This window comes from Pygocentrus nattereri, chromosome 22 (assembly GCF_015220715.1).
Source record: "Pygocentrus nattereri isolate fPygNat1 chromosome 22, fPygNat1.pri, whole genome shotgun sequence".
Classification (NCBI taxonomy): Eukaryota; Metazoa; Chordata; class Actinopteri; order Characiformes; family Serrasalmidae; genus Pygocentrus; species Pygocentrus nattereri.
The window spans coordinates 15418822-15433692 of NC_051232.1; the positions used below are offsets into that span (position 1 = coordinate 15418822).

Sequence of the window (14871 nt, forward strand, 5' to 3'; positions counted from 1 at the left end):
TTGCCAATTTGTTACCAAGTTGTTGCCAATTAACCACCAGGTGTGTTTTTTAGCATTTTTTTTAGCACATTACCAGTCATTTGTTGCCCCCGTCTCAACTTTTTTGAAACATGTTGTTGGCATCAAATTCAATGTATTAAAAAAACAATAGTATATTGTATTTTTAATGTTTTAATGTTAATGAAATATATGGTTGAAATTATTTACACCTCATTGCATTTTGCTTTTATTTACATTTTGCACAGCCTTTTTGGAAATGGGGTTGTATTTACTGAAAATAACACATTTTATGTTGCCTCCGTAACTGTCTATGGAAAATGAACCATAAATTACTGAAATGACAATGTTTCAAAACAAGCATTTGTCATTATTATTATTATTATTATTATTGGTGGTGGTGGGGCGGCACTGTCGCCTCACAGCAAGGAGGGCCTGGGTTCGATTCCCCGGCCGGACGACCAGGGTTTCCTCCGGGTTCTCCGGTTTCCTCCCACAGTCCAAAGACATGCAGTCAGGCCAATTGGACGTGATAAATTGCCCCTAGGTGTGAGTGTGTGAGTGACTGTCTGTGTCTATCTGTCTGCCCTGCGATGGACTGGCGACCCATCCAGGGTGTATCCTGCCTTCCGCCCGAAGACTGCTGGGATAGGCTCCAGCACCCTGACGGAGAAGCAGCTTAGAAAATGGATGGATGGATGGATGGATGGTGGTGGTGGTTGTGGTGAAGGTAGTGTAAGATATTGTCACGATTGTCTCCTCCCACTCCATGTGCTTTTTGTTTTGGCCTTCCATGCGCCTTTGTTTTGTGGCTCCGCCCCTGATTGTCTCCATCTGTGTTTGCACCTGTCTCTTGTTACCCTTGTATTTAAGCCCTGTGTTTTCCCTGGTCTGGTTACTGGTCTTTGTTTGAATCTCTGTTTGATGTATGTTATTTGTTATCCACTGTGTTGGTTGTTGTGGTGATCTTTGTTGTTTACATTTACAGCATTTAGCAGACGCTCTTATCCAGAGCAACTTACAAGAAGTGCTTTGTCAATCTAGAGAAAGTATCTTTGCTAGCTACCAATAGTTTAGAGAAAAGAGACCTGAGCTCAGATCCTGCTAGAAATAAAATGTCACTGCAGACACCGAGAGAAAAAGGAAGAATTGAACGCAGAACTCTGTGCCATTCAATGCAATAAAATTAAAATACAACACAACTACAATACACAGTGCAATACAATAATATAAGTTCAGCCTATAATTCAGTGCTCATTTAAGTCCTGCGTAAAGAGATGAGTCTTCAGTCTACATTTGATGGTTTTAAATCTGATGTGTGCAGCTACAGGAAGCCAGTGAAGGGAGCGCAGCAGTGAGGTAACATGGCTGAACTTGGGCAGATTGAAGATGAGCCGTGCTGCCGCATTCTGGATGAGTTGCTGAGGCTTGATGGTCTGCATGGGAAGACCAGCCAAGCCAAGAGCGAGTCGCAGTAGTCAAGCCTTGAGATGACAAGAGACTGCACTAGCACCTGGGTGGCCTCTTGGGTGAGGAAGGGTCAGATCCTTTGGATGTAGTACAGGAGAAATCTGCATGACCGAGTCAGGTTCACGATGTGAGTGGAGAAAGATAACTGGCCATCCAGACTCACACCAAGACTTCTTGCCTCTACAGATGGAATAATCAGGGAGTTCTCGAATGAGATGGCAAGATCATGATGAGAACCTGTAGTTGCAGGGATGAATATCAGCCCAGTCTTGCTGGGATTGAGCTTCAGGTGGTGAGCTGCCATCCATGTGGAGATGTCAGACAGGCATGCGGAGATGCGACTGGAAGCCTGTGTGTCAGAGGGTGAGAAAGAAAACATTAGTTGAGTGTCATCAGCATAACAGTGATAAGAGAAGCCATGAGAAGATATTACATCACCAAGAGAGCTAGTGTAAAGAGAAAAGAGAAGAGGACCCAGGACCGAGCCTTGTGGGACACCAGTGGAGAGCCTGCATGGAGAACCCTCTCCATGTTACCTGATAAGAGCGATCCTCCACATAGGACTTGAACCACTTCCACGCATAGCCAATGATTCCAAGGTTGGTGAGGATGTCCAGAAGGATCGGTGATTTCAGATTGGTGGTTCTTGGTCACTGCGATGAGGGCAGTTTCTGTAGAGTGTGCTGATTGGAAGCCAGACTGGTTGGGGTCCTGGAGCTGGCTCTGTGTGAGAAAGAGAGACAGGTGATTATAGACTGCTTGTTCAAGAATGTTTGAAAGGAAAGAAATAAGTGATACCGGTCTGTAGTTGTTGACATCAGAGCTGTCAAGCATGGGTTTTTTCAAGATGGGGAGTACTATTGCAGTCTTGAAAGTTGATGAAACTTCACCTGATGCCAAGGACTTGTTGATGAGAAACATGATGAAGGGCAGTAGGTCCTCAGAATTTGACTGAAACAATGCCAATGGGATGGGATCCAGTGGGCAGGTGGTTGGGTTACTGGATTTGATCAGTTGAAGGACAGCATCTGTGGAAAGAGAAAAAAACAGTTTAAGGGATTGAGAATGAGATGATGCGGTCCAGTGGAAGGAGTGGGGACAGAGGGAAAACACTGGCGGATCCTATCAACCTTCTCCTCAAAGAAGGTGACAAAATCCTCAGGGGTGAGAGAACAGGGTACAGGGGGAGGAGGAGGGTTGAGAAGAAAGGAGAAAATGTTGAAGAGCTTGCGTGGATCAGATTCTGATGCTTCCAGTTTCCCTTTGTAGAAAGATGACTTTGCAGCAGTAACTTCGAGTGAGAACTTGGAAAGGAGAGATTGGTATGATTGAAGATCAGTCAAGCTGGGATTTCCTCCACCTTCTCTCAGCCTTCCTTAGATCTTGTCGGTTGCTGCGCAGGACACCTGTCAGCCAGGGGGCAGGTGGGGAAGATCTTCCTGGCCTGGAGGAGAGAGGACACAGAAGGTTAATTGCAGATGAGAGTGAAGAAAGGAAAGCATCCGTAGCCATGTTCAGTGAGAGAGAGGAAAATGAGTCAGGATGGGGAAGGGTGTTCAGGATGGTTGAGGTGAAAGATGAGGAAGGAGTGGAGTGCAAGTTGTGCCGAGAAGAGGAGCACAAAGGGGTGTAATGGACAGGATTAACAGGGAGGGTTGCATGAGAGTTACTGTCACATCCAACGCAGATGGTAGGTCTGGTGAATATCAGGTCCAAAGCATTGCCTGCTCTGTGCATCAGAGGAGTCTTGTTGAGAGCGAGGTTGAAGGATGATAGCAGTGGTAACAGGCAGGATGACTGCAGCTTGTCTGATGGCAGGTTGAAGTTGCCAAAGAGTATGAGTGGGGTTTCGTCGATGGAGAAAAGACTCAGTAGAGTGTCTAACTCATCATTGAAGTAGCCTAGAGGAGAGGGAGGACGATAAAGAACAATGATGTGAATTTTAGTGGGGAAAGATACAGTGACTGCATGGTACTCAAAGGAGGAAATCGAAAGATGAGAAAAAGCAAGTAGAGTGAAACGCCATTTTTGAGACAAGAATAAACCTGTGCCACCATGCCTGCCAGACTGCTGTGGAGAATGGGAGAAGTGAAAGGCAGAGGACAGGGCTGTTGGAGTTGCTGAGTTCATGGGGGTGATCCAGGTCTCTGTCAATGCCAGGAAGTGCAGCAAATGGAAGGATGCGAGGGCTGAAATGAAGTTTGTCTTTTGCACAGCAGATTGGCACAATTCCAGAGCCCATCTGCAACCCTGGTCTATCCCGTCCTATCCCATTGTTGTCCTGCTGTGTTGTTGATTCTGGTTTATGCTATGTCTGTTTATCATTCTATCCGTATTGGCTCTATGACCCTGGACCGCTTTGACCATGACCCTGGATTTGCCTTTAATAAATCTCGCTTATCTCAGTATGTGCTTCCGCCTCCTCGCTCCCTGTCACAGATATTTTAAGAAACTCAGTAATAATATAAAGTGGGCAATGTTGTCACTGGAAGTACAATTTCTCTAGAAATTGATTTATGCTAGAACATCAAAAGAGGCTATAGATAGAGATAATTATTCTTCCACCACCAAACTTTGCAAGTGGCACTCTGCATTTAAACAGGCAGTGTTCTTATGCATCTTCCAAACCCAAATTCATCTGTCAGAGTGCAAGATGGTGAAGCATGATTCATCACTCCAGAATATTAATTTCCACTGCTCCAAAATCAGGTAGTGACATGCTTTACACCACTCCAGCTGATGCTCCAGACTGCGCATGGTGATCTTAGGCTTATGTTCTGCTGCTATGCCACTGTAGTCATAGAAAAAAAATCCATGAAGCTCCTGGTAACAGTTCTTGTGCTAACGTTGCCTCTGGAGGTAGTTTGAAATTCTGTAATTAGTGCTGTAGTTGAGGACAATTTTTCCATGCTTCTGCACACTGCAGTCTTGTTTTGTGAGCTTGTGCAGCCCACCACTCAGCTGAGTTTGCTTCTAGACCTTTCCTTTTCCCAGTAACAACACTGAGAGTTGACTGGGATAGGACATAAATTTGACAAATGGACATGATGTAAAGACATCCTGTAACAGTGCCAAGTTTACTCAGATCTTCAATACAACTCATGCTACCTAGATGATTGTCTATGGAGACTTCACGGATATGTGTGTAATTTTATACAACTGTCAGCAACAGGTATGGATTGAATAGCCAAACAAACTAATTAGAAGGGATGTCCACGTACTTTGACTTCAAACCAAACATGAAATTGACTTCAAACATCTATAGAAAAAAAAACTTTGAGGCTGAGCTATTGCCTGGTGTCTTATTGGGTCAAAATACCATAGCACATAGTTATAGGAACTAGATCCCTACATGAAACCATAGGTAGGATATTTTGATGAGAAAATACTACCAGAACTAACACTAAAGGTAGGAAATGTTAATAGCCTAAATCAAGGGCAAAGTTGTTTTAAAGGATGAGATCAGTCACTGGTTGAAACATGAACAGGAAAGCTCATAATGGTATCTGTTTAAGCAGAATGTCCAAACTTTATTTATGTTAGTTAATATATTTTTTCAGAGCTGAAATTGACTATTTCGATTTTTAAATAATAATAAAATTTTGCAGAAACAGAGAATAAAAGAGGTTGGAGAAGAGCTTAACACAAAAGCAGCCAAGAGAGGACAGGAACTGTAATCTGCATTTTAAAAATGTAATCTGCATATTAGTGTTGGGGTCATATGAGACTGCCAGCAGGTATTGAACTGGCAAATTGTTTTTTACAGTCTTTAATGAAGGCATTCTAGAATCTAGAGAACAGGCTGGGTAACCATGTCATCATGTAAAATGGCCTGTGGGCTCAGCCCCTGATGTTGGGACAGTCAAGTCACGTTTTATGCTTTTTGTGTTGAGATCTTTTTCCACTATATTTTGGTTTTTGGAATCGTGAATCATAAAACATGCATAAAATGATTCTTGGAATTGATACTATCGATTTCTGGCCGGCAGCAACATTTCTGGCATCAAACAGCCTTAGTGGGGGGTATAGTGGAACTGACTAACCAATACCCAACTATGGGAAGACTCCAAAATCCTTTTTGCTGAACTTAATAAAGCAACGAGAAAGAAACCAAAATGTGGGCAGTCTGGGCAGCCAGAGTGCATAAGTATCATGATGGGACTTGAAGGCATATTACAGAGTCATAATAATCAATCACTCCTTGTACATACTAAAATACCACATGGATACACTTTTCCATCAGCATGGTTTTCAACACTTTTGGGGGGGTAAAGTGATGTAGCAGTCCACATTCATGTAATTTAAACCATGAATATTTCATGAATGTTTATTAACATATTCATGAATGTGTCACGAAATGTTACTGTAAGATATTATGTAGACCCCCTTCATATAAAATGTAATGAACTCTTATTTTCACAATGTGTTGTGACCCGATATGTCAGTTAAACCTACCTTTAAGGGGAACTCCACGTAATTGAATGGTTAAAATGTTAGTTATTCAAAATGGCTTGGTGTGAGATGTTCCATTTTAGAAAAACCTTATTCTGTAAGTTTTATTGGCTCTAACAGCTCCCTCACAGTAAGTTATTACACAAAAGGGTTATTAATACATGCCTGATGCCTAAAACTTTGCTTTACGATAGAGTTGTGATAAAGTTTTGGCCTAAAACATCTTGTTAATGCATTTAATTTAATACATTTATGGTGGAAGCAGGGTGTTGTAAAATAGTCCCCAAAGAAAACTTTTTTCTTTTTTTCAGATTTTCATTTTTTTCCATTATCACCCTTACATGTGTAAGACATGTGTAGGTTCGCTAGTGGTTTTGAATAAAACGCTATACTAGTGTTGTAGACTTCAGGGACCCCAGCTTTCTATCACCACCACTGTAATGAAGTCTGAGTCTGTAATTTTCTCTACAAGTGACCATTTCATATTAAAACCACACTGAATGACTTAGTTTACATGGCACTGATAGAATTATGCTAACATTCTGAAAAAAACGGTGGAATACCCCTTTAACTCATTTCATGCAGTTTTGAATGTAGGGGATTGAAATGACAGCACTAGAGTCATATGTATCTGTATGTAACTTAATGGCACACCGGCTACTGTGTAGTGGTATGACTATGTCATATTTCGAAACATTGCAGATTTAATAGAGCATCTACTATTTTATACAGGACAAAACATGAGGAAAAAACCCACCTGAATCATAATGCTAACTTCTAGTAGTGGCAATTTGCTGTCACAATTGGCCCCTCCCAGTCCTGTCCATGTGCGTTTGTTTTGGTATCTGTAGTCCTGCCCCTCATTTGTTGACTCCGCCCCTGATTGTTTTCACCTGTCCCTCGTTTTCCCTTTGTTACTTAAGCCCTGTGTTTGCACTTTGTCTTTGCTGGTCTTTGTATCGGTCTTTGTCATTGCTCTGTTTGATGTTTGCTCGTCGTGTTTGTATTCTGGTCTTGTCATGTCTGACCCCCGATCTATCCATGTTGGCTCAATGACCCTGGACTGTTATGACCCTGATTCCAGATTTGCCCTGAATAAAAGTCGCTTACCTCCGCATATGCGTCTGCTACCTTGCTCCGTGTCACATTTGCACTGGAAACACAGGTGCACTGGAAACATTGTTAGCACCAGAGAATCATGGAAAATCTAAATAATGTGAAACAATAAGGTTCATTTCATCTGTTTATTCATTAGTCATTTATTTATTCATTATTATCATGGCTTGTAGTGTTATTGTTAGGCCCTTTCATGGTTATTAAGTAATGTTGTCAGTAAGGTAAGTGCATAAAATAAAAGAAAATAATGTAAATAAAAGAAAGCAAAAAATGCACTTCTTGAGACTTTTGCGTCTTACGAAAAACAACAAACTTCTGACTGGTGCAATAACACCTTCAGAGGTACTGAGCTCGAGCTGTTTCTTTCATCAGAGTCTCTAAGTGTTGACAGCTAGAAAGCAAGATAACTGTTCAGCCTATTTGGCCTCTTTAAGTTTGCACTTGAATAGCTGCATACAATATACACAAAGTTAATTTGTTAATTATTTATATGGCAATTAATTGCCAGATAAAATGCTATGGTTGTTCAGGCCTAGTACTTGCTGTTTCACTGTTTTTCTAATTGGTGTCGACCAGACAAGGACTGATTCCTTGTCTGAGTCCTGGCTCTTCCTTTTGTTCTAAGGGAGATTTTCCTTGCCACAGTCATGCTTAGATCTTCACTAAAGGCTTGATCCTGGATTTCTATAAAGCTGCTTTGTGACAATGCCAGTTGTAGCAGCAAGTACTATACAAAAAAATAATAATTAAATTTGAACTGAGCCAGAATTTCTTAACTACGGACTAATATAGGAACTATATGTGTTTTCCTTGACTGATTCTTCGTACATCAAGCATCCTCTTAGATGTCAGCATAGTTTAAAAGACACCAGAATAAATCAGTTTGCTCAGATGCTGAGCGCATATTTCACTTAATAGTAGGGTGCAGCAGGAAAGAAAAAGAGAAAACACTTCAGTCACTAGACCTCTGCTCTATGGCATGTGGTCTGGCATGGCAAACTAGGGTCAGTTAGAAATTATCCATGAAAATTCATATATCATGGGAGAAGTGGTAACTAAAGTCCTGAGTTCCATTCAACCATAAAAGCCAGTTAATAAAATAAAGCAATGCCATAGTGTTCATAGCTACATAGTAATTTCTAAACAGTTGAGACATCATGGAATGTTGCAAATTCCATCAAGAATGTTAATGACCAACAAAATCAAAGGCAAATATTCCAATTAGGTTGATTAGTTAAAACATTTATTGCAACATATATCTAGTTGCAATACAGTGTAATGCAATCGCTAAACTGTAGTCCTAAAAAGAAGAACAATGTCATCAAACTAATGGCACCCTAGGTAAAATGAGAGAAAAATCATATGAAAAATGTCTTTTTAATGAGAGTGATGAGATTAAATGTCAAGGGGCTAAAATAATTCAAAGGGAAAAGAAATCTATCTATGTAAAAATACAATTATTGACACCTAGATATTCTTACATTCTTTAAATATCCTGCACTACTTGAACAGTAATCCAAGATTTTCAAACAACTGGAACTGGGATGGACCCACCTGAATGAGGACACACATTTTTCCACCACAGTCAGAAGACGGTCCAGGACAGTGATGTGGCTAGTCCAGATATCCAGACTACTGTAAATGTTTTTTTTTTCTCAATAGCCTTGGTTAAATAAGAATCACATAAAATATATAAAGTTGACTCCAAGCATCTTGAGTCTCGCAGTTACTGGCCAACAATCAACCTTGGTCTCCAGAAGATTCAAAGGATCTAAGAACCCCAGACTCTCAGACAGTGTAAGCAGTAGAGCTGGGTGATATGGCCAAAAATGGTATCATGATAACCAAAATTCATATCGTTCAATATCGATACATATCGCTATAACTGTCAAATCATTATTTATTTCAAGTTTGAAGGCTGATTTTTGCTCCTGGGTAGTTAATTGTTGTTTTAACCTATCCTTTATGGTCGGAACATGACAAACACTCACCAAACAGTGGAACATTTCACTAGTCTGTCATAGGACAGTGGGAGAAAGTGTGAATGGCTGTTCTTTTATCAGTTGGAAAAGCGGCAGTTTTTGTAATAGTGATAATTTAAGTAAGAAAACAGATTATTATTAGCTATCTGGTGACAAATGCACGGCTATCCCACTACAAATGCTAAACAAGTAGCCAACAACCATGCTAAACTGTTTAATTTCTCACCATGTGAACTTTAGCTGGCTCGGTAGGTCAGTAATGGATCACACCGCCTTACTGCAATCAGTCCTAGAACAGCCATGTCAGAGCACATCACAGTATTAAGTTAAGTGATACTTTATTAATCCCACAAACAGAGAAATTCTACCTCCGCATTTAACCCATCCGTGAAGTGAAACACCATATACACACTAGTGAATAGACACACACACTAGGGGCAGTGAGCACACTTGCCCGGAGCAGTGGGAAGCCCTATCCACGGCGCCTGGGGAGCAATTGGGGGTTAGGTGTCTTGCTCAAGGGCACCTCAGTCATGTGCTGTTGGCCCTGTTAGTTCCCTAACCTCCAGCCCATGACTGCCCCCTTCAGACACCAGCTATCAGACGACTGGATTTCTCTATTCTATCGTAATAGTTTAATGGGTGAACCACAATATATGAACAACAGACAGAGTCCTCCTTTTAGCTACTTTTAAAATGAAAGGTGCTTTTATGTCTTGTTTGATCTACAGTATAATTAATTCAACGTGTTGTGCGAGTGACCAAGTGCTGCTTCAAGTTAGCCAGCTGCTAAAAACAGCTAACCTGGAAAGATAACGTCCTCCTGCTCTCCAATACCTCACAGCTTCCTCTCTTTACTTTAATTTAAATCAGGGCTGTAACATGAACCCAATTCTTTCTTTCACTTTCATTACTTGGGAATGCACTAGTTCTAAGATATGACTGGGTGCTGTAACAAGCACTTTAGTTGAGAGGAGCAGATGTGATTTAACCCTAGTAAAGCTTGTTAGGATGTACAGAAAGAGGTGAGTTCACTGTAGGACAGTACAGCTACACCACTTATCTCACATTTGGTCACAGGAGAACAGATCGCTGGTCGCTCCACTCAAAGGGAATGTATGACTCCACGTTTCAGATGTTGCTAAATACTCATTTTACTCGTTGCCCCCTCCCTCTCTAATCATGTTGAAAAACTCTGAAGACGGCAGAGTAGTGTCACTCTTGCAGTAGAAACATGGAAGTGTGAGAATTGTGTATTATTATAAAGAAAATTTATTGAAACTTTATCACAATATACCTTTTCCTCAATAGAGCGATAATTATCCTTATCATTTTATCGCTGAGCCCTAGTAGTAAGGCTGAGCTGCTGCAATGAAAGTTTGGAAAAAAATTGAGGAAAGTAAGCCAAATGTTCTTCTTGAGCCTTTTACTTGTGTCCTATTTTACAGTTCAACAACATCTAAGGCAAGTTAATGGTTTAGACCATCCTGGGTGTTGCGGCCCCCCTGGGAGTCCCGACATGATCACAGTTGATTGCATAAATAGTGCAACAAAGACCTTATAATTTTCACAAGTGTATGCAAGCTCTGCTGAATAACTCCCCTTACAGGCCACAAACAACAAGCTAAAGCTGTGGTCATACTGAACATGAGTAGAATTTGCCTGGCAAACACACACACACAAAAACCAATTAGTTTGCAGTATTGTAAAATTTGAAGTGTGACTGTGAATTTTAAGCCTGCAAATTCAAGAACCTGGAAAATGCAGCCAACAGAATACAAGAGGGCAAGCTGTGGAACCTTTTTTTCTGAAAAACACTAAACGGAGGAACTGTTGACTCATCACTTACATCTGCAAAAAACAAACCAGTTAGCTGATATTACTGCACCATTTACTGCACAATACATTCTCTCCAAAACCACCTCAGGTCAGTACCCCTCGAACTTGAAGCAATTGGTAACACTATTTTGAGTGGTCCTTTTTGGGGGATTAATAAACTCTTGTAAAGAAGCAGTAGTGATGCATCAGAACACATTGAGGCAAATGTCTTAAAAATCTACTGCTGATACATTACTTATATTAAACAGATGCATTATCCTTATGCTACATGAAATAGACTTAATATGTTACTTTCATTAAGCAAAAACTTAACCTTAACCCTGGCCCTAATCCTAATCCTATCCTTAGCCTCAATCCAAAACCTTACCCTAACCCTACCTAAAACCTAATCCAGTTAAACTCCAGTTACAGAATGGTGTGAGCAATGTCTACAACAGCTTATGAGGATGCTGAGATGATTTGTATTATACCTGTTGCATGGCCAGTAACTTCTCAGGTTTACCTCTACAGATATGAATTTGGATACTCCTAATAAAGTGAAAACAACTGAATTCAGCAGACTATAAACTAATTTTACTTCCACAGTTAATTAAAAGTCTTTTAATAATCTAATGAGTGTTTTTACTGGTTCTACATTTTTAATATGTTGATGATGTGAGAGTCTGTTGAATGTTTATTTCATCTCAAAACAACCAGTCAAAATGACGTCTCACCACGGGCCACACTCTGAAAACGGTTAAGAATCCCTGGTATAGACAAACATTACTTCAATTAGAGCCTTATCTTGTAGTATAGGTAGCAGTACTAATAGTAGACAGGCTATTTATTCACCTAATTTGGTTTAATGTTAGGCTAGCTAATAACAGTGTTTGTTTATGTTGCGAAAAACCCACACTGATGTGACTAATTAATGTTATATCACTGATAATGCTGCTGCACACTAATGCTCATGCATTGTTGCAACATGAGCTTATTAACTGTTGGCCATAAAGTTGTGCATACACTACCTAGTTATGTTAGCTTACTTAGTTTTGCAAAAGAATAAAGGTGTGTGAATGTAACATTTTTTGGCATCAGTAAGCCAGACTAGGTATTATTCTACTACTGAATTCGTTTCACTTCTACCTCCAGTTCTGAGTCACTTATTTAAACACAGGCATAAGACACTTTTTTCAAGGCACAAGCAATAAAGAAATAGAACACTACAAGAAACAGTAGCATGAAAAGGTGAGTATAGGGAACTTCATGTTAGCACATAGTGGGATCATTAGTTATTTCCATTGAATGATAGATTTTAGAACTAATATATGTTTATATATGTATGTGTTTGAGTTCTGATGGTACCAGTTCATATGTATCTTGAATTAATGCCAGGTGGTAAATATACATGCAATTCATTTTTGGCTAATTCTATTTCCATTTTAAAGTAATGAATTAAATGTTGCAGAAACAAAGGACAGAAGAGGTTGGAGGAGGAGACAAAATAATGTAACATACATATTAGTGTTCCGATTATATGGACATGCCAGCAGAGATTATATATATATATATATATATATCCATCCATCCATCCATCCATCCATCCATTTTCTAAGCCGCTTCTCCGTCAGGGTCGCGGGGGGATGCTGGAGCCTATCCTAGCAGTCGTCGGGCGGAAGGCAGGATACACCCTGGACAGGTTGCCAGTCCATCGCAGGGCAGACAGACAGACACAGATAGTGACTCACACACTCACACCTAGGGGCAATTTAGCATGTCCAATTGGCCTGACTGTATGTCTTTTGGACTGTGGGAGGACACGGGGAGAACATGCAAACTCCACACAGAGAGGACCCCGGTCACCCGGACGGGGAATCGCACCCAGGCCCTCCTCGCTGTGAGGCAACAGCACTACCCACCACGCCACCATGCATATATATATATATATATATATATATATATATATATATATATATATATATATATATATATATATATATATATATATATATATATATATGGAAATACTTTATCTAAAAAGAATTAATTTCATGTATCATTACCAGAGATTAAAAATAACTACATATATATATATATATATGGCAAATCTTTTTTTTACAGTTCATAATGGGGGTGCCCTGAAATCTAGAGAACAGGCTACATAACCATGTCACCACGTAAAATAGGTCTTTGGCTTTGATTTTAATACAACCTAGTCATGCCCCTGGTTCACGAGTCAAAACTTTCTCCATCGAAGATATATGCTGGTTACATCCTGGGGTCAACAATTAGCATCTCCATGCCAACAAACTATTTGGAAAGTTTGCTGGAGGAAAGTCTCTTCGGTCATTAAGAGACAAATGTAAACACCTGGAGTTCTCTTAATTGGAACCACGTTCTATGATCAGATGACAATAGAGGTTAAAAAACAGTATATAAAACTGTTTAGTTTGGCTTAAGAGGCAAAATCATACAGAAAAGGGTGATCCCATCATGAAATGGACTCGCTGCTCTGTGGTGCTTTGAGGCTGTTATTATTCAAAGGCCCTGTGAATTTTGTTTGAACACATGACATTATGAACTACATTAAATAGCAGGAGATTTTAGATCAAAATCCAGCTGCCTCTGCCAGGAGGTTACATCTGAGTTGTGTTTGGTATGGAAATGCTTCCCCTACACATTACCATGGGTGCCAATAATTCAGGAGGAAAAAAGTACCAGTCTAGTTTATCAAATCTGGAGGACACATTAAACATGCAGTTTTACTAAATGACCTCTTCCCTAAATCCACATTCAGGACATGTCTGGACTTTTAGAAAAAGACTACTACAAAGAAATAATGACAGACACCCTGACAGACACTCCCCATAGGCAAAAACACACACACACACACACACTAACCAATTCATGCATAGGATGACCAGTGGTTGTGTGTGGGCCATGTGTCAGATCTAGCAGTGTTGCTGATCACTCACTTTGGGGACCCCATGCATCCGGTCTCCTGGCTGAACCTTACAGGCTCCACCATGGTAAACCTATTAATAAGGGCCGGGGCGCTTTAGCGGGCATGTGAGACCCCCACCAGGGGAAGGTCACCTGACCTATGACCTCCATTATGGAATTACATGGTCATGTGACATACAGCTTTGAGATTCAGGAAAGCTTTTGGGAGAAGGAATGGAACCTAATGTTGGGAAAGACAGTGTGTGTGTGTGTGTGTGTGTGTGTGTGGCAAAACATTATGACCACTCACAGATGATCATAATCACTTTAGGAAATCACGTTTTCCTAAATTTGAGATCCAGCATAGGACAAATAAGCAAAGAACTTACATCAGTATGGATAACGCAAGTTGCGCTGCAGTGAAGCAACAGGATTTTGAGACTTTTTAATCGAGATACAGGAAATCAGAAAGCTTTAAAGCAGAAAAGCTACTTTCCAGTAAGGAAAAGTAAAATAAGCATGAAGAGTTTCACTACCTCATTCAGGAGTTATGAGAGCTTTACATACAGCTCAGACCTCGGTGACTCAATTTGAGCTGATTTCAGAGATGCCAACAGCATCCATAAGGAAAAACAGGACAAAGTGTTTCTCTCTTAGCCTACACAAAAAGATCTCTCTCTCTCTCTCTCTCTCTCTCTCTCTATCATGTTTCTCTTAAGTTTTGTTTGTATAGATTCTTTCCAGCGATGTAATTAATTTCCTTTATTAATACTTTTACGTTATCAAATAAATTATCGCTGCAGTAACAGTACTCTAACGTGACTAAGTGCTTTCAATACTCTTTCCACCCGTTCATTGTACACTGAACAAAAATATCAACGCAACACTTTTGTTTTTGCTCCCATTTTTCATGAGGTGAACTCAAAGATCTTTTGAGTTCAAAGACTTTTTCTATTTATGCAAAATGCCTTTTTCTCTCAAATATTGTTCACAAATGTGTCTAAATGTGTTCATGAGCAGTTTTCCTTTGCCGAGATAATCCATCGACCTCACAGGTGTGGCATATCAAGATGCTGATTAGACAGCATGATTT

The 14871-nt window shown here is 40.2% G+C and overlaps 1 protein-coding gene and 1 long non-coding RNA gene across 2 annotated transcripts; both read right to left on the bottom strand.

Annotated features, from left to right (window-relative positions):
• Window positions 1-1785: 1785 nt before the first annotated feature.
• LOC119262006 lies at window positions 1786-2538 on the bottom strand. The gene is made up of 3 exons (XR_005129345.1): window positions 2358-2538; window positions 2004-2190; window positions 1786-1816 (listed from the first exon to the last, which is right to left on the bottom strand). It is a non-coding gene; the product is annotated as an uncharacterized LOC119262006 (long non-coding RNA).
• A 264-nt stretch (window positions 2539-2802) lies between these two features.
• On the bottom strand, window positions 2803-7037 carry LOC108441827. Its single transcript, XM_037532576.1, has 2 exons — window positions 7030-7037; window positions 2803-3709 (listed from the first exon to the last, which is right to left on the bottom strand). Exons 1-2 carry the CDS (start codon window positions 7035-7037, stop codon window positions 2803-2805), a joined length of 915 nt encoding a protein of 304 aa, XP_037388473.1.
• Between the last annotated feature and the right edge of the window lie 7834 nt (window positions 7038-14871).